The sequence below is a fragment of the Schistocerca gregaria genome, chromosome 11 (assembly GCF_023897955.1).
Source record: "Schistocerca gregaria isolate iqSchGreg1 chromosome 11, iqSchGreg1.2, whole genome shotgun sequence".
In the NCBI taxonomy this organism is placed as follows: domain Eukaryota; kingdom Metazoa; phylum Arthropoda; class Insecta; order Orthoptera; family Acrididae; genus Schistocerca; species Schistocerca gregaria.
Window position 1 is genome coordinate 39,400,625 of NC_064930.1, and position 19,693 is coordinate 39,420,317.

Sequence of the window (19,693 nt, forward strand, 5' to 3'; positions counted from 1 at the left end):
AATAAGGGAAAACCTAAATCCGGATGGCCGGGCGTGGGATTAAACCGTTGTCCTCCCAAAAAATTTGGTACCGTTTGCAACATAATTGCCATTTATGAATGCAGAGCCTAGTTCTGTAGTAGTTTCACGAATTTCTTCCCTGTGTTCTCCGTGAAGAATCTACAGTTCTCTGATTGTGGTGTTTCTTCATCTGTGAATGTGATATTTTGTAATGCCAATTTTAACTTGTCCATTTACAATGTGTGAAACTATTTTGAATTTGCCAATATTTATTAATGTTTGTGTATTTAATGGTCCAAGCCTGTATGTGTCACTCCCCACCTCTGCAAGTTGGTATGGGCTGTCCAGAGCACAGAGGTCCAAATGTGTCACTTATGATGATGGATTCATCTGTCATTGCATCGCAGTTTTCATAACGGAAAAAAAAACTGAAAGAAAATTTTACACAAAGTGTAAGTGCATAACAGATTAAAGATGTTATTGATCACTTTCCTTTGTGAAGTGTCTAGTAGGAAGTATGGCTACAACCAAATTACTGGCTTGTGGAGTTATTTACAATACTGAAGACAGTAAGAATTCATTCTCCATTTTCTCACTAACATTCTGTTTCATTAACTGCAACAGTTTATCATATCCTCTTTAACAATATTTTCAATCCTAACTTACAGCATTTTGTGGACCAATCGCATGTCGGTGGGCGTTAATAGAATTCTATGTATTTACTGTCTCATCAGTTGTAAATCACTGGCCATTTCTTCAAATATTTCAGGTGGAAACCTCAACAAGATATGCATCTGGTAGTGCAAGGTAAGTTTTCATAATTCACTGCAGAACTTTTTCAGAAATATAAATTTTTGTTTATTAATTGTGAGATTACTTCAGTTATAAAATGCACTACTGTAATGATTCATTAATACTATTCTTTGCAACAATCATTATGTGACTATTCCTAGATAAATAGAGCAAATGTCTGATATCCATACAGGAAAATAAAAGTCCAGGTGGCATATCAGCAGCTGTATTGTGTTTAATGCAGAATGTCACATGAAATCACTTAAATTCAACAGATTCATCTTGATGGGCACAAGCTAATATCATACTGCAGTAGAACAAGTTGGATGAAAGGGTGAATGGCTATATATCCAAAAATTGGAGCTGATTTCCAGCCTTTCAGATTAATGAATATAGTGCTGAACACCCCTCTCAATGCGGTGCCACAGTGGTGCTCAGGTAACGCACAAGCTTGTAGTGGTTTACAGGCCACCATCAAGAATAAACATAAGTATCTGGTGCCACTTTCAGTAAGGCCGTGAAGACTTAACTGGTGAATCCTCATTCTCTTTGTTTCTCCTTCATCCTGGTGTGTTCCTGAAGGCTGTCCCATTCGTTAGACACATTACAGGTGACAAGGTAATGCATAATTGGCAGCTCCAGGTCAACGGGTAGGGTTCTCATGTACCCTCTGATACAGGTCAGGCCCAGAAGGGTGAGTCCCTGAGCTGTTGCCTTCCCAAATGCCAATTGGTCCCTCTGTCAGGAGTTTGGGGGGTGTGACCTGAGGTGCGAACAGTCATTTACGGTGGGTGAATCCCCCTCTGAGGGGGTTCCCAGTTGGAAAGAGCATGCCATTGGAGATGTTGGCAATCATGGGGGATTCTTTTGCAATGTATCAATCACCATCTTAGCGTGTGTCTACTAAACATAAACAAAAACATAAACAGAATGAGGCTATAGATTTGAAGGCCCTCCCAAATACACCTTGGTTCCTCATGATATCATGTACTGAAGACAGTCATTTCTTTGCAACCGTTAATGCATGCCTTGTTCTGGAAGGTGTTGCAGTTGGAGGCTCTGAAATTTTTCTAATTTATGAAAAAGATGGATGCAAACTTAATGCCCACATGCACCCAAAAAAAAGAAAAAAAATGGTTCAAATGTCTCTGAGCACTATGGGACTTAACATCTATGGTCATCAGTCCCCTAGAACTTAGAACTACTTAAACCTAACTAACCAACTAACCTAAGGGCAGCACACAACACCCAGTCATCACGAGGCAGAGAAAATCCCTGACCCCGCCGGGAATCGAACCTGTGAACCCGGGTGCGGGAAGCGAGAACGCTACTGCATGACCATGAGCTGTGGACCCACATGCACTCATTTTCTACCATTTGCTCGAGTAGTTTTTGCCTCAAAGATTAAGTGAGGGTGTGAAGTAATCACAGTCCAACCATACATTCCAAACCAGATGAGTTCATACAAGTGTCAACGTTATAATAAAACGTGTATCCAGTCAAAGCATGACCAAGTGTGTTACTTTTGGCAGAGATGCTCACGAGGGCAGGTGTTCGCCGCCTCTCTGCTGTATCAATTGTAATCCTGTGAATATCCCAAGTGTCTTAATGAGCAAGCATCCAGGAGATGTGATTGAAGGACATCAAACACCACCCTGTCACTTGTAACTGTGAGCTAGTCAATACCCGTGCATTACAGCACCATTTTTGATATGCCGTGCATAACTGAGGATATGCCCACCAAGACTTCCAACTTCAAGTCAGTGTTGCAGTAGTGAAATCACACAGGTCACAATAGCATCCCTGTCTCCTAGTACAGCTACGCAACAAGAAATCAGATCTTTACATTTGGTGGCGAAATCACGTGCTACACAACTGCCAGGCTGAAAGGACAAAAGCAATACTCCTGCAAAGACTTTCTACAGCTAAAAACATACTCTTCATCTGTCAACTAGAAAGTTCTAAGAACTCTAACAAAAACAAATGGTCTTCTCCTTCCCTGACTTGGAGATCCACTTCAGTGGTGTTGGCATATGTACCCTTACCTGGCTGACCGCCATTTTGCTGGTGCCCACTGCCTACCGATTTTCTGCCGTGGAATTCAGACTGACCCGGGGAGAGCTCCAATATGTTTGTAGATCTCATGGAACAGGATTCTCCAGCCTCTTCCCCCTGTAACAGTGGATTTTTGAAGCCACCAAGGTGACAAATCTTCATTTGTTCCCTCTTCCCCAATCCCCATTATGACTTCTCCAATAGAAAATTCATGGCATTAGATCCCAGGAGGGATTACAGCTGCTTTTGGAATTGCAGTGTCCGCTTGTTTTCTGCTTCCAAGAAAAAAAAAATTATCCTCACAACCCATTTGACCTTTCATGTTTCTTTCTGGTCCTCTGTGACCTTTGCCGCCAAGGACAGCATTCCACCTCCTGTGGGAGCCATGCTGGCCCTCCATCTAATTTAACATGTGACTGCTACCTGTAGCAGTCAGCATTGCCCTTCCTCATTTCACCTTTCGTCTTTGCAACATCTACACCTCTCCACCATTTGCTGTTACCAAGTCGGACTTACTCTAGCTCATCGGTCAGCTCCCTCACTCCTTTTTGCTGCTTGGCAACTTCACTGCCCACCATCTGCTTTGGGGCTCTTAGAGAACCTGTCCAAGAGGTTCTTTCTTAGCTGACCTTCTGAATCATCTCTTACCACTAGAGCACCCACGTTCCTTTCAGATTCCATGCACATTTCTTACCATTTGGACTTCTCGTTCTGCTCTGTCCAGCTCGCCTGACATCTTTGGAATGTGTGATCTTATAGGACAACTGTCCAAGGATTTCCACCCATTAATCCCCAAACAGTTTTTAGAGTTTAGCCAAGAGACAAAATCCAATAATAAGTTAACTTGCAATACAACTTAAGATCATTTACAAAAACCTTTAAGAATGATGACAGTTGGCATCATAAAATCAGAAAACATTAAAAGCACCAATAAACTAAAAAACATTAATAATAATGGCAACTTGGCATCGTAAAATAAGAGAAATTTATTCTGCAAGAACAAATTACAATGTTGCCTAAAACGATTTTACACCTGAGACCAAGATCCAATAATAATTTGACTTGGCATTATAATTTAAAACCATTTATATAAAAGAACTTTGAGAAAGATAATGTCACTTGGCACCATAAAATAAAAGAAGCACAACACACAACCAATAAATATAATAACAAAATAATAATTTGATATAACCAAAGGGCAAAGGCAACTCCCAACACAAGCACAGACAACCGGCCTCTCACACTTCGGAGCCTTCCCACTAGAAACGATCCCCGAAATAAATTATGAGAGCTCCCCGACATGGCTCCCACAACTGCCCATCACTTACGCACCTTGGTTATGTTCTGCAACACGCGACAGATAATATCAACACAAGATAAAATTCAAAAATGAAATAACAATATAACATTCCGACAGCACATGATAACCACAGTGCTGTTAACTCAAGCGCTCTTAACAGATGCCAGAAGCCCACACACACAAATCTTAATAAACAAAACAATAAAAGCCAAGCGCACATGAATAGACAAACCACAGTCTTAGAAGTGCCTTAACAATACCAAACGCGACTATTCCACCAAGTTAATAATAACACAGTAAGATAAAAATACGGAACATACCACTAAATGCTGTGGCACAAACCAAATTGATGAGATCGTGTTGTTCAGGTCGCAGAAGACCATATATACTAAGCAGAAGTAATTCACTATGTGTATACTGTCCAAAACTGCCTTCCTTAGGCAGACTTTACCTAACATGTCAAATGCCAAATATACCATACATGAATGCAACTCCGGGCAGGTAACAGGAACCACCTACATGAATTCCTTCAAAAAGGAACATACAGGCACCACCAAAGTCTACGCTGAGCAGACCGGGTGGGTAACGACCCACTCACCGGTATAAACAAAAGATACTCCAGTTGAGCAAATAAATTAGTACCAATGAATATCGTAATGTGCCACACACACACACACACACACACACACACACACACACACACACCATAAACTTCCAATAACGCCGTCCCACATCAGAATGTTCAGAAACCACAGCTGGAGCTTCCAGCGGAAAATCTGACGAGCCAACCGAGCCCACACCCTAACCTGGCAGACGACTCCAAAATTTAGCAACTAGTTGTCTTTGGGCCAGAGTATCACAGGACACCACCGGACCTCCACATCGGACAGGCAGGCAGAACTAGTACACCGGCGCCAATTGATCACCACCGCATGGCCAGCACAGTGCGACGAGTTGATCCGCCCCAGACCACTCTGCTCATATTGCGAGGTACAACCACCTTAGCACTAGTCAATAGCAAGTCAGGCAGATCGAACTTCACGTTCTGTGCAATATCCAGAACCCGATTACCCTCTCACTTTCCGCCAGCCACCACGAACACACGCCAGCGACATAATAGCAAATCACCACCGGAGCGCCACCCGTACTACAACAGCGAACTATAATAGATAACAGCACGCGCTCTAAACAAGATCACAGGATAGCAGCGCACACCGTATCAACCTGGAATGACCCATTCCCTCTGATACGTGCTCAAGTGATCATTTCCTGTGTGCTATCCATGAGCCAACTCCTACCCCACCTGAGTGAAAATCCAATTGGCAAATTTCTACATGTACATTATACTCCGCAAGCCACCCAACGGTGTGTGGCGGTGGGCACTTTACGTGCCACTGTCATTACCTCCCTTTCTTGTTCCAGTCGCATATGGTTCGCAGGAAGGACTGCCGGAAAGCCTCAGTGTGCGCTCGAATCTCTCTAATTTTACATTCGTGATCTCCTTGGGAGGTATAAGTAGGGGGAAGCAATAATATATTCGATACCTCATCCAGAAATGGAACTTCTCGAAACCTGGACAGAAAGCTACACCGTGATGCAGAGCGCCTCTCTTGCAGATTCTGCCACTTGATTTTGCTAAACATCTCCATAACGCTGTCATTTTTACCAAATAACCCTGCGATGAAACGCGCCGCTCTTCTTTGGATGTTATGTATCTTCTCTGTCAACCCGACCTGGTACGGATCCCACTCTTATGAACAATACTCGAGTATAGGTCGAACGAGTGTTTTGTAAGCCACCTCCTTTGTTGATGGACTACAGTTTCTAAGGACTCTCCCAATTAATCTCAACCTGCCACCTGCCTTACCAATTGATTTTATATGATCATTCCACTTCAAATCGTTCCATACACATACTCCCAAACATTGTACAGAAGTAACTGCTACCAGTGTTTGTTCCGCCATCATATAATCATACAATAAAGGATCCTTCTTTCTATGTATTTGCAATACATTCGTGTGTCTATATTAGGGGTCAGTTGCCACTCCCTGCGCCATGTACCTATCTGCTGCAGATCTTCCTGCATTTCGCTGCAATTTTCTAATGCTGCAACTTCTCTTTATACTACAGCATCATCTGCATGGAACTTCCGACACTATCTACTAGGTCATTTATATATATTGCGAAATGCAATGGTCCCATAACACTCCCCTGTGGCATGCCAGAGGCCACTTTGTCTGTAAACGTCTCTCCGTTGAGAACAACATGCTGTGTTCTGTTTGCTAAAAACTCTTCAATCCAGCCACACAGCTGGTCTGATATTCCGTAGGCTCTTACTTTATCAGGCAATAATGCGGAACTGTATCGAACGCCTTCCGGAAGTCAAGGAAAATGGCATCTACCTGGGAGCCTGTATCTAATATTTTCTGGGTCTCATGAACAAATAAAGTGAGTTGGGTCTCACACGATCGCTGTTTCGGGAATCCATGTTGATTCCTACAGAGTAGATTCTGGGTTTCCAGAAATGACATGATACTCGAGCTAAAAACATGTTCTAAAATTCTACAAGAGATCGATGTCAGAGAGATATAGGCCTATAGTTTTGCGCTTCTGCTCGACGACCCTTCTTGAAAACTGGGGCTACCTGTGCTCTTTTCCAATCATTTGGAACCTTCCGTTCCTCTAGAGACTTGCTGTACAGGGCTGTTAGAAGGGGGGCAAGTTCTTTCATGTACTCTTTGTAGAATCGAAATGGTATTCTGTAAGATCCAGTAGACTTTCCTCTGTTGAGTGTATTCAGTTGCTTTTCTATTCCTTCGACACTTTATTTTGATGTCGGCTATACTTTCGTTCGTGCGAGGATTTAGAGAAGGAACTGCAGTGCGGTCTTCGTCTGTGAAATATCTTTAGAGAAAGGTGTTTAGTATTTCAGCTTTACGTGTGTTATCCTCTGTTTCAATGCCATCTTCATCCCAGAGTGTCAGGATATGCTTTTTCGATACACTTACTGAATTAACGTGAGGCCAGAACTTCCTAGGGTTTTCTGTCAAATCGGTACATAGAATTTTACTTTCGAATTCACTGAACACTTTATGCATAGCCCTCCTTCCTCTAATTTTGACACCCTAAGGCTGACTGGAGGCTATACCCATCCCTCACGACCTTTACACAACTGTGATGACCACGTAAAGTATCTTCCAAATGTTATCCTTATCGCCAAAGAATGTTCCATACTGTGGACTTCAAGTTTACTGTATTGTGTCCTGGTTCCTGGTGGACTGAGGCAAAAGCGATATGATTCGCTTGCAGAAATATGCTCTCCACATTTTGAACCATCGTCCTGACACATCTGCTAGAGGGCTGGTATCCTCTGTAGTCCGTACATGTGGGGCTTTAGAAGATGTCTGCCCCCTTTACTAGAGGAAGTTTTGAAAGACAAAGTTGTCTCAAGGGTTATATGGTTTGACTTGTCAACACATTTATCGACGAAAACGGATTGCCTGAATGCTCGTCCTGGGTATCATTGTCTTTGCTATCCCAAGTAACCATATTATGTAATCAGCCAACAGGCGTCTCGGCTCCCTTTTCGCCAAGGATTTTACACTCTGTTACAGTTCCACACAAACGTGTCTCCTTGTGTGGCGTCTTCAGCTTTGTTCCTATCTTCTTTTCTCGTGAAGCAGGGACAGTGGCTTTCACTTTTCCACTGTCAAAACGTTTTGTATGAATATTTGGCTGCGTAATAAGTTTCTTACACCATCTTTACATCTTGCACCTTTCGTTCTTCCGCTAATTTCTGACAGGAAACTTACTTTGTCCTCCCATGTATTCTTACCTGGCTGTACATGGTACTAAGTTCCTCAGTGTCCTACATCTCCTAAGTGGTACTTCCAGGGGAGCGGATCAGACCACCCTCCTCCGTTTTTTAAAAATCCCATGTCCATTCATAACTAGACTGTGGGTGTTTAGTTCATTCCTCTGCACTTCTGTTCATCATTTGCTGTCTTAACACACTCCACCATCATGGAATATGTTTCACCACTGTTGGCTTTTATGCGAGCATAGTTGAGAGTCTTTGCAGAAGATGCTGAACAACTAGTCATACTGGCATGATGTCCTCCTCAGTGGATAGGCATGCCATTTCTATTTCACACCTGACCACTCATCTTGTTCCATGACTCCCTTGCCTTCTAGTATGGTTCATACCATCCATATCAGTGACCTCGTGGAGTTTACTTTTGGCTTCTGCTTTGCAGCTTAACTTCACAGTACCTGCCATATTCCTGATGGTTGTGAACCCTTCGCCACCTTGGCTTCATGTAGCAGCCCATGTTCATTGTGGACGTCATTTTCTTTACTTTTATAAGCAAGACTCACTGTGGGAAAAAAATGCATAAATAATATGGACTAATCTGTCGTTGAGGTACAAAATTCATTACAATATTACTCTCTACACGAATTTTACTGACTGGCAGTTGGTTCATCAGTTGATAACTCAAAAATTTTATCAATATTATGCACCATCACTTGTCCGTCAGAGAAACCTAGTAGGCATCCTATTAAATATTTGTGACTGAAATCCGCAATGTGTTTTGTTTCTATCTTTGACTTAAACATATTAATGTTTGCCTTCACATCATACCCCAAATCCCTTAACAAAACGTTTCTAGTATACATATGAATTGTCAGTGTTGCAAGTGCCAAGAGGTATTGACACAACTTCCCAATTCTCTAGATGCAATTTATTATTAATTCAGTGACGTTAGCTATGCTTTCGTATGGTTCCAGCCAGTCAATGCTGTACGTCGCTAACCCCTGCACATATATTGGAGGAAAGTAGTTTGCTTTAAATTTAAACCAATTAGGATTAGAGTGAACATAATTACATCGCAGATTCAAATGATGTGAAGACTTGCATACTGCTTGTTTTTATGCAATTTTAGGAAAAATATCATGCAGAAATATCCTCAGAGATATGAACTGAAGTCATGGTAGCGTCGAACATTGTACATCAGCTGGTTCCTATTGGTGAAGTGACAACACAGTTCTTCAGGTGGCCTTAAATCACCAAGAGCTCCATACCCCAAAAAACATCTAAATTGACAGTTCCATGTTTCTTGGATTTCCACATTGTCTTAGGCAATGTATACTTTATAAACATGCTGTAAAATCTCGTGATTTTAAGTTTGCTGACGGATTAATAACACAGATATGGTTAAACTCTTTTTTTCCAGTATCATTGCTGTGGGCCTTTATGTACAACCAAAGCCATGTAAATATAGGCCTTTACCTACAGCAATGGCCTCCATGGTCATATTATGCCTTTCAGCTGCTTTTAATTACTTTTTGCTTTTTCGGGTGTTCTGTACTGCATGGATTATATCAGCTCTCCTAGCTATTGAAACCAGTAGCTGACAGCCCAGCAAATGCAGGTATCAGAAACTGAATTATTCCACCAGATGTCTTTGATATTTGTTGGAACGTGGGCGTTTTAACACATGATTTCCTTCCTTCTTTCTGCCTAAAGGCAGCTTTTGCAGCTGTCACCAATTTTTTTAAATATCCCGTAGCTTTTTCTTCTTCTTTAGTATATAGTGAACTGAATTCAGTAATGCTTGAAGGTTAGTCCAGTACCCAATTTAAGTTCGAGCAAACATTGCCTTATCAACCACATATTCAGAAATAGCTTGTGCTGCATGAGTATCTGTTGCTTGACATACCTGTGTAGCCTTATCAATGAATATTTGCTCTGCAATATGGTGAACTTTGTCTGTAGTGTAGGCAATGATCTGCACTTTGTATACATTGTCCAATACATTAAAGCCCTTATCACCATAAGCTAGGTGCTATTTTAGTTTTGTTCCAGCTCCACATAAATTGTATCCAGAGATATACACTTCTGATGGCAGATTCTCGTGAATACCACCTCCAACTTTGTTGATACGTTTCGTAGCACTCGTGTCACACTACTGCATGGTTTCAGCTTTGCTTTTCGAATTACATAGCAAATTGTGGGTGTTCACCCCGCTGTTGAGCTTTGATGAGAAACTGAGCCATTTCATCAATGCCCTGTTCCTTTAACATCATATGACCCGCTCTATGAGGAACATAATGGGTTCAAAGCTTTCCTGTAATTCCTTTGTGACTTCAATAGGTTTGCTCTTAATGGTGAATAATGCGATTATACTCGTCAATGATTTTTGGCTGTATGTTCAGCCATTTGCACATACATTGAAGATTAAATTGCTTCCACATTCCATTTTTGATGGTCCAGTTGAACCATTTGGCGATACTGGTTTCCAAATATGAGAATGTTGAGTAGTGGTTTATCCCACTTAATTCGAATTCTGCTTTGAAATGTCTATCAAAAAATTCACTTCCATCATATGTCTTCAAGGTTGATGGACATTCAATTTAGTCCTGTCTGCAACAACTGTTCAGAAACCTCTCAAACCTCCTTCCCTGTCTTTACATTCAAAGGTAAGGCCCAAACGAAATTGGACTGTGTCTGTGACTGCGAGAACATACTTGACGCCATTATTTGATTGTAAGTAGTTTTGCACATCCAAGAGATCAGCCTGCCATGCATAATCCATTCCTCGTATTATCAGATATATTCTGCATGCAGGTCTGTAAAGCTCATGAACAACTCTCTCCACACATAATTTTCGTAGCTCAGGTAAGATTGATGATAATTTGTTCATGTGATCTACAATCTCTTCACCAGCTAAAGCTGTAAACAGTCATAATCGATCTATGATTCCATTTAGTTACCACAATTTATATATTCTAGACGTAGACTGTTTGGTCTTTCAGGCTGAACTTCGACTATTTTACCTGCACTAGGTGGAGCTGCTAATGCTGGTTTAGTTAAAATCCTGTATTTGTCACTCTATGAGACTTCCATTCATCCTTTTGGGGTTTTACATGCGTTGGTCATATGTGATATTGAACCACATGTTTTTATAGTTTCAGGGCATATTTTTAACAGTTGACATTTTCAAAATTATTAACTGTAACAGCCTAGGCAATCTTTCAAATTCCTTGTTCCCAATTCTCATTGCCTTGTTGGTTAAACATATTGAGTGCTTACCTAACAAATGCAGTTTTGCCCTGATGACCCCATATGTTCTTTCTTAACTCAGCCCCTCCTCCTCCTCCTCCTGTTTCTCGTTTCATCCATAGTCCATGACTGCTCTTTCGGCCCGTCAGTTACTGGCTTAAATGTTGCTGAAGGACACTGGTCTCGTTGCAATTGACCTAACTTTCATGAAAGTAACTTCTGTCAAATCGTCTTCCACACCTCAGTTTTTAACATTACACTTTTTTGACAACATGCTGCTGCATACTAATCCATTTTTCAAGCAGTTTACAACTTATGTATATTCTGAGACAGTCGGTGGTGATGGGTGTGAAGTGCCTTAGCTATCACATTCTTGTTCCACATATGTGTTAGTTTTACATTGACTCCTTCAATTTTCTCGTTGACACACTGGTCATATTGCTGAATTTGAGCAATCAACACCTCACCATTCATAGCACCTTCCTTGACAAGGCATTCAGTTCCATTACTTTAGTGTTGATTACTTCCATTTTTTTGTCAAATGTACGTGCTTTGCATCCTCTGAATGAATGTGCAACACATGTGTGAATTTGTACATAGTGTACAATATACTGCCAGGTGCATTTTGGTGCATTGCCTTTTTGAAGAATCATTTTGAAGTTTTGACTCTCATTCAGTTTAGTAGTTTCATCTGTAACCAGCAAGTTATACTGAGAGTTACTCCAGCAATCCTCACATATAACGAATTCATTGAGTGCCATGTCAGTTCCTACATGTACTTGGAAAATATGCTTTAAATTCAGATTGTCCTGTTCGATTGTTATAAGGTTGGTGTATCCAAGACCAACAGCTTTGGTATGCTTAAGTATGTCTCACTCAAATAAATTATATTCACTTCTATATGGCGAGCAAAGCAGAAATGTCGGCGGATATCCTGATTTTCCACAGAGATGTTGCCAAAAATGAATATGCTGTTTGGTTTTACGTTTTCAGGTGGTGGAATATCAATGCTTTTGCTGGCAGTTTAGTTTGTTAGTAACTTAACTCCATGCAGAATCTCCTGCAGTAGCTGATGTTTTGATTGAAACAGAATTTTTGAAAAATGTGTACATGCTCTAAGTGGACTCCCACAGGATATGTCAACAGTGTAAAAAGTAATTGTTTTCCGCAGCATGAAACCCCAATAACCAAAGCACCTCTAATATCAGGAAGTAATGGTCCATTCGTCTCGTTCTTCAGGTTTCTACCTTCATCACTGCAGGATCCGTCATTTAAAAACCCTTGTGGTGAGATAGTTTCGTCCACTTGGTTATGGTGGTAACTGTTTATTTACATTTAAATGAAGGGTTTTTATAAACTCTTGCTTACAGCTGGGTATATAAACAAACTTAAATTAGATCGTAATTCAGTGCCCACATCTGGTACTGATGATTCATACATTTCCACTTCCATCATTGCACAGAATGCATCAGGGAGTCGAGCTATGGTAGTTTCCAGTGAGTGGAGATTTTGGCAAGCTACCGACAGTAAATTACTTGTAGAATATGTGACTGCCATCTTTGCCAACAATCTAGCTCATCCTGTACCTCATTTCATTAAAATGTTAAAAATCAACTCCTGTAGATCTGTGCTCCCTCTGTTGTTAAATATTTTAACAGTACCAACTCTATCCCCTACAGACATGGTATGATCACCTGGTAACAGCAGGGGAGAACAAACTTTTCTGTGGAACAAGGCTGACATCTGGTCTGTGACATTGCATTGTCAGTGTCATTGATGCAAAGGGAATATTACTTTGTCATCACTAAATTGATGGTTTTCAAGAAATTCCACTTACTAGACCTCCCTCTTCGATATTACACTGACAGTAACATGCTTACACCCACTGGTATTCAAACAGTAGGTTTGATTGAACAGCATTATGTTGACACCAGATGCCTCTTGCTGCAACAACTTCACCTTTGCTGCAAGGAAAGCATATAGTGTTCGTTAGAATCTTATTTGCTCATTTTCTGTTCGGCAGCATTAATACATAAAATGGCTCACAATGGGGACTTTTGATGCATGACTTGACGTCCTTACCCTTGATGTTTGTCACAAGTGAGCAAATTATTTATCAATTGCTGTAAGTATATTTTCGCGACATCTACTACTATTATAGTTGAAATGGTATTATTATTGTTAGTGTTATTATTGTTATTTAGCTTCAAATCCCGTATTTTGTGCACATGTGTGTATTTATCAGGCACATTTATAAGCTTTATAAACTGTGTGGTCCATAGAACCATTGGCTGAATTGCATCACTCCTTTGTTTTGTGTTACTTGCAGCACTTAGATCGCCCAATCCAGTGGAAGCTCTCATAGTACCAGCAGTAGTACACAGAGTACTGTGAGCTGACATCTTTTCATAAGAAGCGACTTATTTTAAATATTGTCTGTGTTCCTTACCTTCAACTCCTATACTTCATATATGTCTGTTTATTTACCATGCCAACTCTGGTAAGGACAGATATAGTAATTCCTGTGTTCAGATGTGAATGAAGTTGGTGATTCTTCACTCACAGCTCCAGGTAGTGTTGTCCACCAATTGGTCCAGTGCTGCGGTCACCTTGGGTACTGCCCATACTGAGATTAACCTCTCACTTGGTTCGCAGCTCGTGGTCATGTGGTAGCGTTCTCACTTCCCGCAGCTGGATTCCCGGGTTCGATTACCAGTGGGGTCAGGGATTTTCTCGGCCTTGTGATGACTGGGTGTTGTGTGCTGTCCTTAGGTTAGTTAGGTTTAAGTAGTTCTAAGTTCTAGGGGCCTGATGACCATAGATGTTAAGTCCCATAGTGCTCAGAGCCATTTGAACGTCTCACTTGTGGTTGAGTGGGAAGTCATTCCAGTGTGTGGGTGGCAGTGAAAGAATTTCCATGTTGCTGATCGGAGTGCCTGCTCAGTTTCTCTGATGAAAAATTTGATTTCTGTCTATGGCTGATGAAATCCATGAGCCAGATGAAGTCGCTTGCCATGTTCCAGAGAAAGCCTCTGTGTGCAAGACAGGACAGAGGGTAGTATTACTGGTGATTGGAAGCTCCGGTGTTAGGTGTGTAATGGCACCATTTAGAGAAACGACTGTATAGGAGGGGAAGGAATCCAATGTGCATACTGGGAGGAGTCTTTACAGATAAGAAATAGGTGCTTCTGGATGCCATGAAAGGCATGGAATAGCTAGCAGTATTTGGTGGCTCACGTTGGTGCTAACAATATGTGCCATATTGGATTGGAAGAGGTTCTCTCAGGTTTCGGGTGACTGGCTAGTAAAGATTTCCAGATGAAGGCAGAGCTCACCATCTGAAGCATCATGGGCAGAACTGAAAGTGGTTCTTTTATACAGAGTGGAGTGAAGTGTGAATCAGAGTCCCAGACAGTTCTGCAGCTGTGTAGGTTGCAGATTCCCCAAGTAGCGTCAGAAGGTGGTGGCTTTACGGATTCAGCTAAATGGCTCAGGAGTCAACTACACAAAGGAAGCAGTTCCATGAGTATGCGGATGTGTTGAGGGGACTGCGCTTTTTTTTTTTTTTTTTTTTTTTTTTTTTTTTTTTTTTTAGATTAGAGGGTCTCAAGTAAGTACAGAAAGTGCTTCAGTTCCAAAGGCTGCAAGTACAACACCGAAAGAGGGTAGATACAACACAGTAAGTATTGTAGCTGTAAATTGTCGTAGTTGTATTAGAAAAGAACGAGAGCTCAAAGCGCTAACAGAAAGTACTCAATCTCAAATCGTTATAGGTATTTAAATAATTTTAGCTGAAATTTTTGAAGAGACCTAAGCATGTTCACAAATAATAGATGAAATACATTTGGTGGTGTAGTGTTCATTGCTGTTCGATGTAGTTTACCTTGTAGTGAAATTTAAGTAGATAGCTCCTGTGAGGTATTAAGGGTAGCGATCAATTAAAAGTTCTGATCTCACATGTCATGGTCTATCTGTAAAACTACCTCTTCCTGACGTTTCGTTGCCTACTGCAGCCAACATCTTCGGAGGTGAGTAAACAATGGCTGCCAGGCCATGGATTTCCCGTTTACATAGTGTGCATAGAAGGCACCAACATATGTCACGTGGGGCGGAATATAAGTCTGTCTCTGACTAACATCATTATTCTTCAATGAATGTAATCGATCGTCACATCATTGGAACAAAGTCTACCACAATATCCTGTCTAACTTTAAACCGTCCCCTTTTGTGTAGAAATCATTGTGGTGTTCCAGAATTTCTATAGCTTTCCTATACATAAATGCATAGTAATCGATGTTCTGGCTAACACGCTTGTCTCAGTAAATTTTATTTCATGACCACCTTCCTTAAAAATATGTTTCGGTACAGCTGATTTGTCGGTATATCCCAATCTACAGTTCCTTTTGTGTTCGGTTGGCCAAAACTTTCCCAATGCAGTACGTAATATTGTGAATAAATGGAAGAAAAACTTTTCCAGCTGACAGTTGTTGCTGCATGTTGTCACATACTTTTCTTCTGGGATGAAGTGCTCACTCGATGTCATTGTCGGCATATCCATTTTTCTTAACAGCCATTCACAAATGAGTTAGATCAACTTGAAAATAAACTTACTAGCTATGTCCACCAATGTTTTAATGACACCTCTCTTGTTCCTGGGATGATAGTTCGAATGCTTATGGAGGTGATAGTCGATGTGTGTTTCTTTTGTATACACCTTATACCCTAGAATCCCATTGCCTGTTTAATTGCTGATACGTCCAAAAAATTTAGTTGCCATTTCTCTGTTTCTCCATAGTAAATTGTATCTTTGGATTAATACTATTCAGATACACCAAGAAACTGTACAGTTCCTCTCTACTTTGATTCCATATCACAAAAGTCCCATCCACATACCAATACTACTTTCAAGGACTTTTTCTGCCTGACTGCAGCCCTTACTGTTCAAAAAATTCCATGAAAAGATTAGCAACAGCTGGACTCAGAGGGCTGCTCATGGCCATGCCTTCTGTTTGTTCATGAAACTCATTATCATACTGGAAATAAGTCATGGACGGCCGCCCGTGGCCGAGCGGTTCTAGGCGCTTCAGTCTGGAACCGCGCGACCGCTATGGTCACAGGTTCAAATCCTGCCTTGGCCATGGATGTGTGTGATGTCCTTAGGTTGGTTAGGTTTATGTAGTTCTAAGTTCTAGTGGACTGATGACCTGAGATGTTAAGTCCTATAGTGCTCAGAGCCAAATAAATCATGGACATGCAATGTTGGGACCTCCATAGCATGGCAGCCAGTCATTGACTCGCTGCTGCCCGCAGTTGGTAATGAAACGTCAGGAAGTAGTAATTTTACAGATTGACCATGGCCTCTCAGGCCATAATTATAACTAATGGGGATGCTGACTGTGAAAGCCTATACAGTATGATAAGTACGGGTGGAGCTTACACCTACAAACTGGAATAAATTAATAAGTTCCCTTCACCAATGCTCTGACTTGGATGAAACATGCTGAACAGTTCAAAGAAAACTTGTCATTTGAAATAGGTATGCCACTCGTAGAATTAGAGTTGGTGGGGACTTTAGTCTACCCTCGATATATTGGCGAAAATACAATGTCAGTGGTAGGCATAAAACGTCGTCGAAAACCTAACTGAATGGTGTGTCTGAAAATTATTTTGCACAGTAAGTTCAGAAACGCACTGAAAGTGTAAATGGTTGAGAAAACATCTTTGACATCTTAATAACCATGGCCAAACAGGGAGCGTAACAGGTACAGGGATTAGTGACCACAATGTTGTAGAGCCATGAAAAGTTCACAAGAGTGAATACTCTAACATCAAAATTCACCAAAATAAACGCATAATACATGCCCTTGAAAAAACAGATAAAAATTCACTTGACACATCCCAAAGAGAGAGTTTCAACTCCTTCAGATAAGTCTTTCTAAACATAGTCCAGATGTGGTTTAAAGTAAAATAAGTAATAACTGAGACATACAAATGAAATAAATTAATAAGTGGTACTGACACATAACAGGTTAGACCAGTGTTTCAGAAGCAATGAAATACATGACCAGTCTCTCCCTGTAGCTTACCCCCACTTTTTTCAGAATCTCGAACAGCTTGCACCATTTTATATTGTCAAACGCTTTTTCCAGGTCGACAAATCCTATGAATGTGTCTTGATTTTTCTTCAGCCTTGCTTCCATTATTAGCCGTAACGACAGAATTGCCTCTCTCGTGCCTCTACTTTTCCTAAAGCCAAACTGATCGTCACCCAGCGCATTCTCAATTTTATTTTCCATTCTTCTGTATATTATTCTTGTAAGCAGCTTCGATGCATGAGCTATTAAGCTGATTGTGCGATAATTCTCGCACTTGTCAGCTCTTGCCGTCTTTGGAATTGTGTCGATGATGCTTTACCGAAAGTCAGATGGTATGTCGCCAGACTCATATATTCTACACACCAACGTGAATAGTCGTTTTGTTGCCACTTCCCCTAATGATTTTAGAAATTCTGATGGAATGTTATCTATCCCTTCTGCCTTATTTGACAGTAAGTCCTCCAAAGCTCTTTTAAATTCCGATTCTAATACTGGAGCCCCTATCTCTTCTAAATCGACTCCTGTTTCTTCTTCTATCACATCAGACAAATTTCACCCTCGTAGAGGCTTTCAATGTATTCTTTCCACCTATCTGCTCTCTCCTCTGAAAGCAACGGTGGTAACATTAAGAGTGCAACGGGAATTCCACTGTTAAATGCAATGTCACCAAAGGTTGTTTTCATTTTCCTGTACGCTGAGTCTGTCCTTCCGACAATCATATCTTTTTCGATGTCTTTACGTTTTTCCTGCAGCCATTTCGTCTTAGCTTCCCTGCAGTTCCTATTTATTTCATTCCTCAGCGATTTGTATTTCAGTATTCCTGGGCCGGCCGCAGTGGTCTCGCGGTTCTAGGCCCACTGTCCGGAACCGTGCGACTGCTACGGTCGCAGATTCGAATCCTGCCTCGGGCATGGATGTGTGTGATGTCCTTAGGTTAGTTAGGTTTAAGTAGTTCTAAGTTCTAGGTGACTGATGACCACAGCAGTTGAGTCCCATAGTGCTCAGAGCCATTTTTTGTATTCCTGATTTTCCCGGAACATGTTTGTACTTCCTCCTTGCATCAATCAACTGAAGTATTTCTTCTGTTACCCATGGTTTCTTCGCAGCTACCTTCTTTGTACCTATGTTTTCCTTCCCAACTTCTGTGATGGCCCTTTTTAGAGATGTCCACTCCTCTTCAACTGTGCTGCCTACTGCGCTATTCCTTATTGCTGTGTCTATAGCGTTAGAGAACTTCAAACGTATCTTGTCATTCCTTAGAACTTCCGTATCCCACTTCTTTGCGTATTGATTCTTCCTGACTAATGTCTTGAACTTCAGCCTACTCTTCATCACTACTATATTGTGATCTGAGTCTATATCTGCTCCTGGGTACACCTTACAATCCAGTATCTGATTTTGGAATCTCTGTCTGACCATGATGTAATCTAATTGAAATCTTCCCGTATCTACCGCCCTTTTCCAAGTATACCTCCTCAAGGCTCTTGTGATTCTTGAACAGGGTATTCGCTATTACTAGCTGAAACTTGTTACAGAACTCAGTCTTTCTCCTCTTTCATTCCTTGTCCCAAGCCCATATTCTCCTATAACCTTTTCTTCTTCTCCTTCCCCTACAACTGCATTCCAGTTGCCCATGACTATTAGATTTTCGTCCTCCTTTACTTACTGCATTAGCCTTTCAATATCCTCATACACTTTCTCTATCTGTTCATCTTCAGCTTGCGACGTCGGCATGTATACCTGAACTATCGTTGTCGGTGTTGGTCTGCTGTCGATTCTGATTAGAACAACCCGGTCACTGAACTGTTCACAGTCATACATCCTCTGCCCTACCTTCCTATTCATAACGAATCCTACACCTTTTATACCATTTTCTGCTGCTGTTGATATTACCCGATACTCATCTGACCAGAAATCCTTGTCTTCCTTCCACTTCACTTCACTGACCCCTACTGTATCTAGATTGAGCTTTTGCATTTCCCTTTTCAGATTTTCTAGTTTCCCTACCACGTTCGCTTCTGACATTCCACGCCCCGACTCGTAGAACATTATCCTTTCGTTGATTATTCAATCTTTTTCTCATGGTAATCTCCCCCTTGGCAGTCCCCTCCCAGAGATCCTAATGGGGGACTATTCCGGAATCTTTTGCCAATGGAGAGATCATCATGACACTTCTTCAACTACAGGCCACATGTCCTGTGGCTACACGTTACGTATCTTTAATGCAGTGGTTTCCATTGCCTTCTGCATCCTCATGTCGTTGATCATTGCTGATTCTTCCGCCTTTAGGGGCAATATCCCACCCCTAGGACAAGAGAGTGCCCTGAACCTCTATCCGCTCCTCCGCCCTCTTTGACAAGGCTGTTGGCAGAATGAGGCTGACTTCTT

The 19,693-nt window shown here is 41.3% G+C and overlaps 1 protein-coding gene across 13 annotated transcripts in view; it reads left to right on the forward strand.

The window, feature by feature from the left end:
* LOC126295173 (zinc finger protein 492-like) overlaps nucleotides 1–19,693 on the forward strand; it is a 113,780-nt gene that overhangs the window by 65,884 nt on the left and 28,203 nt on the right. For all 13 annotated transcript variants that reach the window (XM_049987468.1, XM_049987473.1, XM_049987474.1 and 10 more), the window contains one exon: nucleotides 770–807. In XM_049987468.1, the coding sequence (XP_049843425.1) occupies nucleotides 770–807 (38 nt within the window). The remainder of the gene's footprint in view (nucleotides 1–769; nucleotides 808–19,693) is intronic.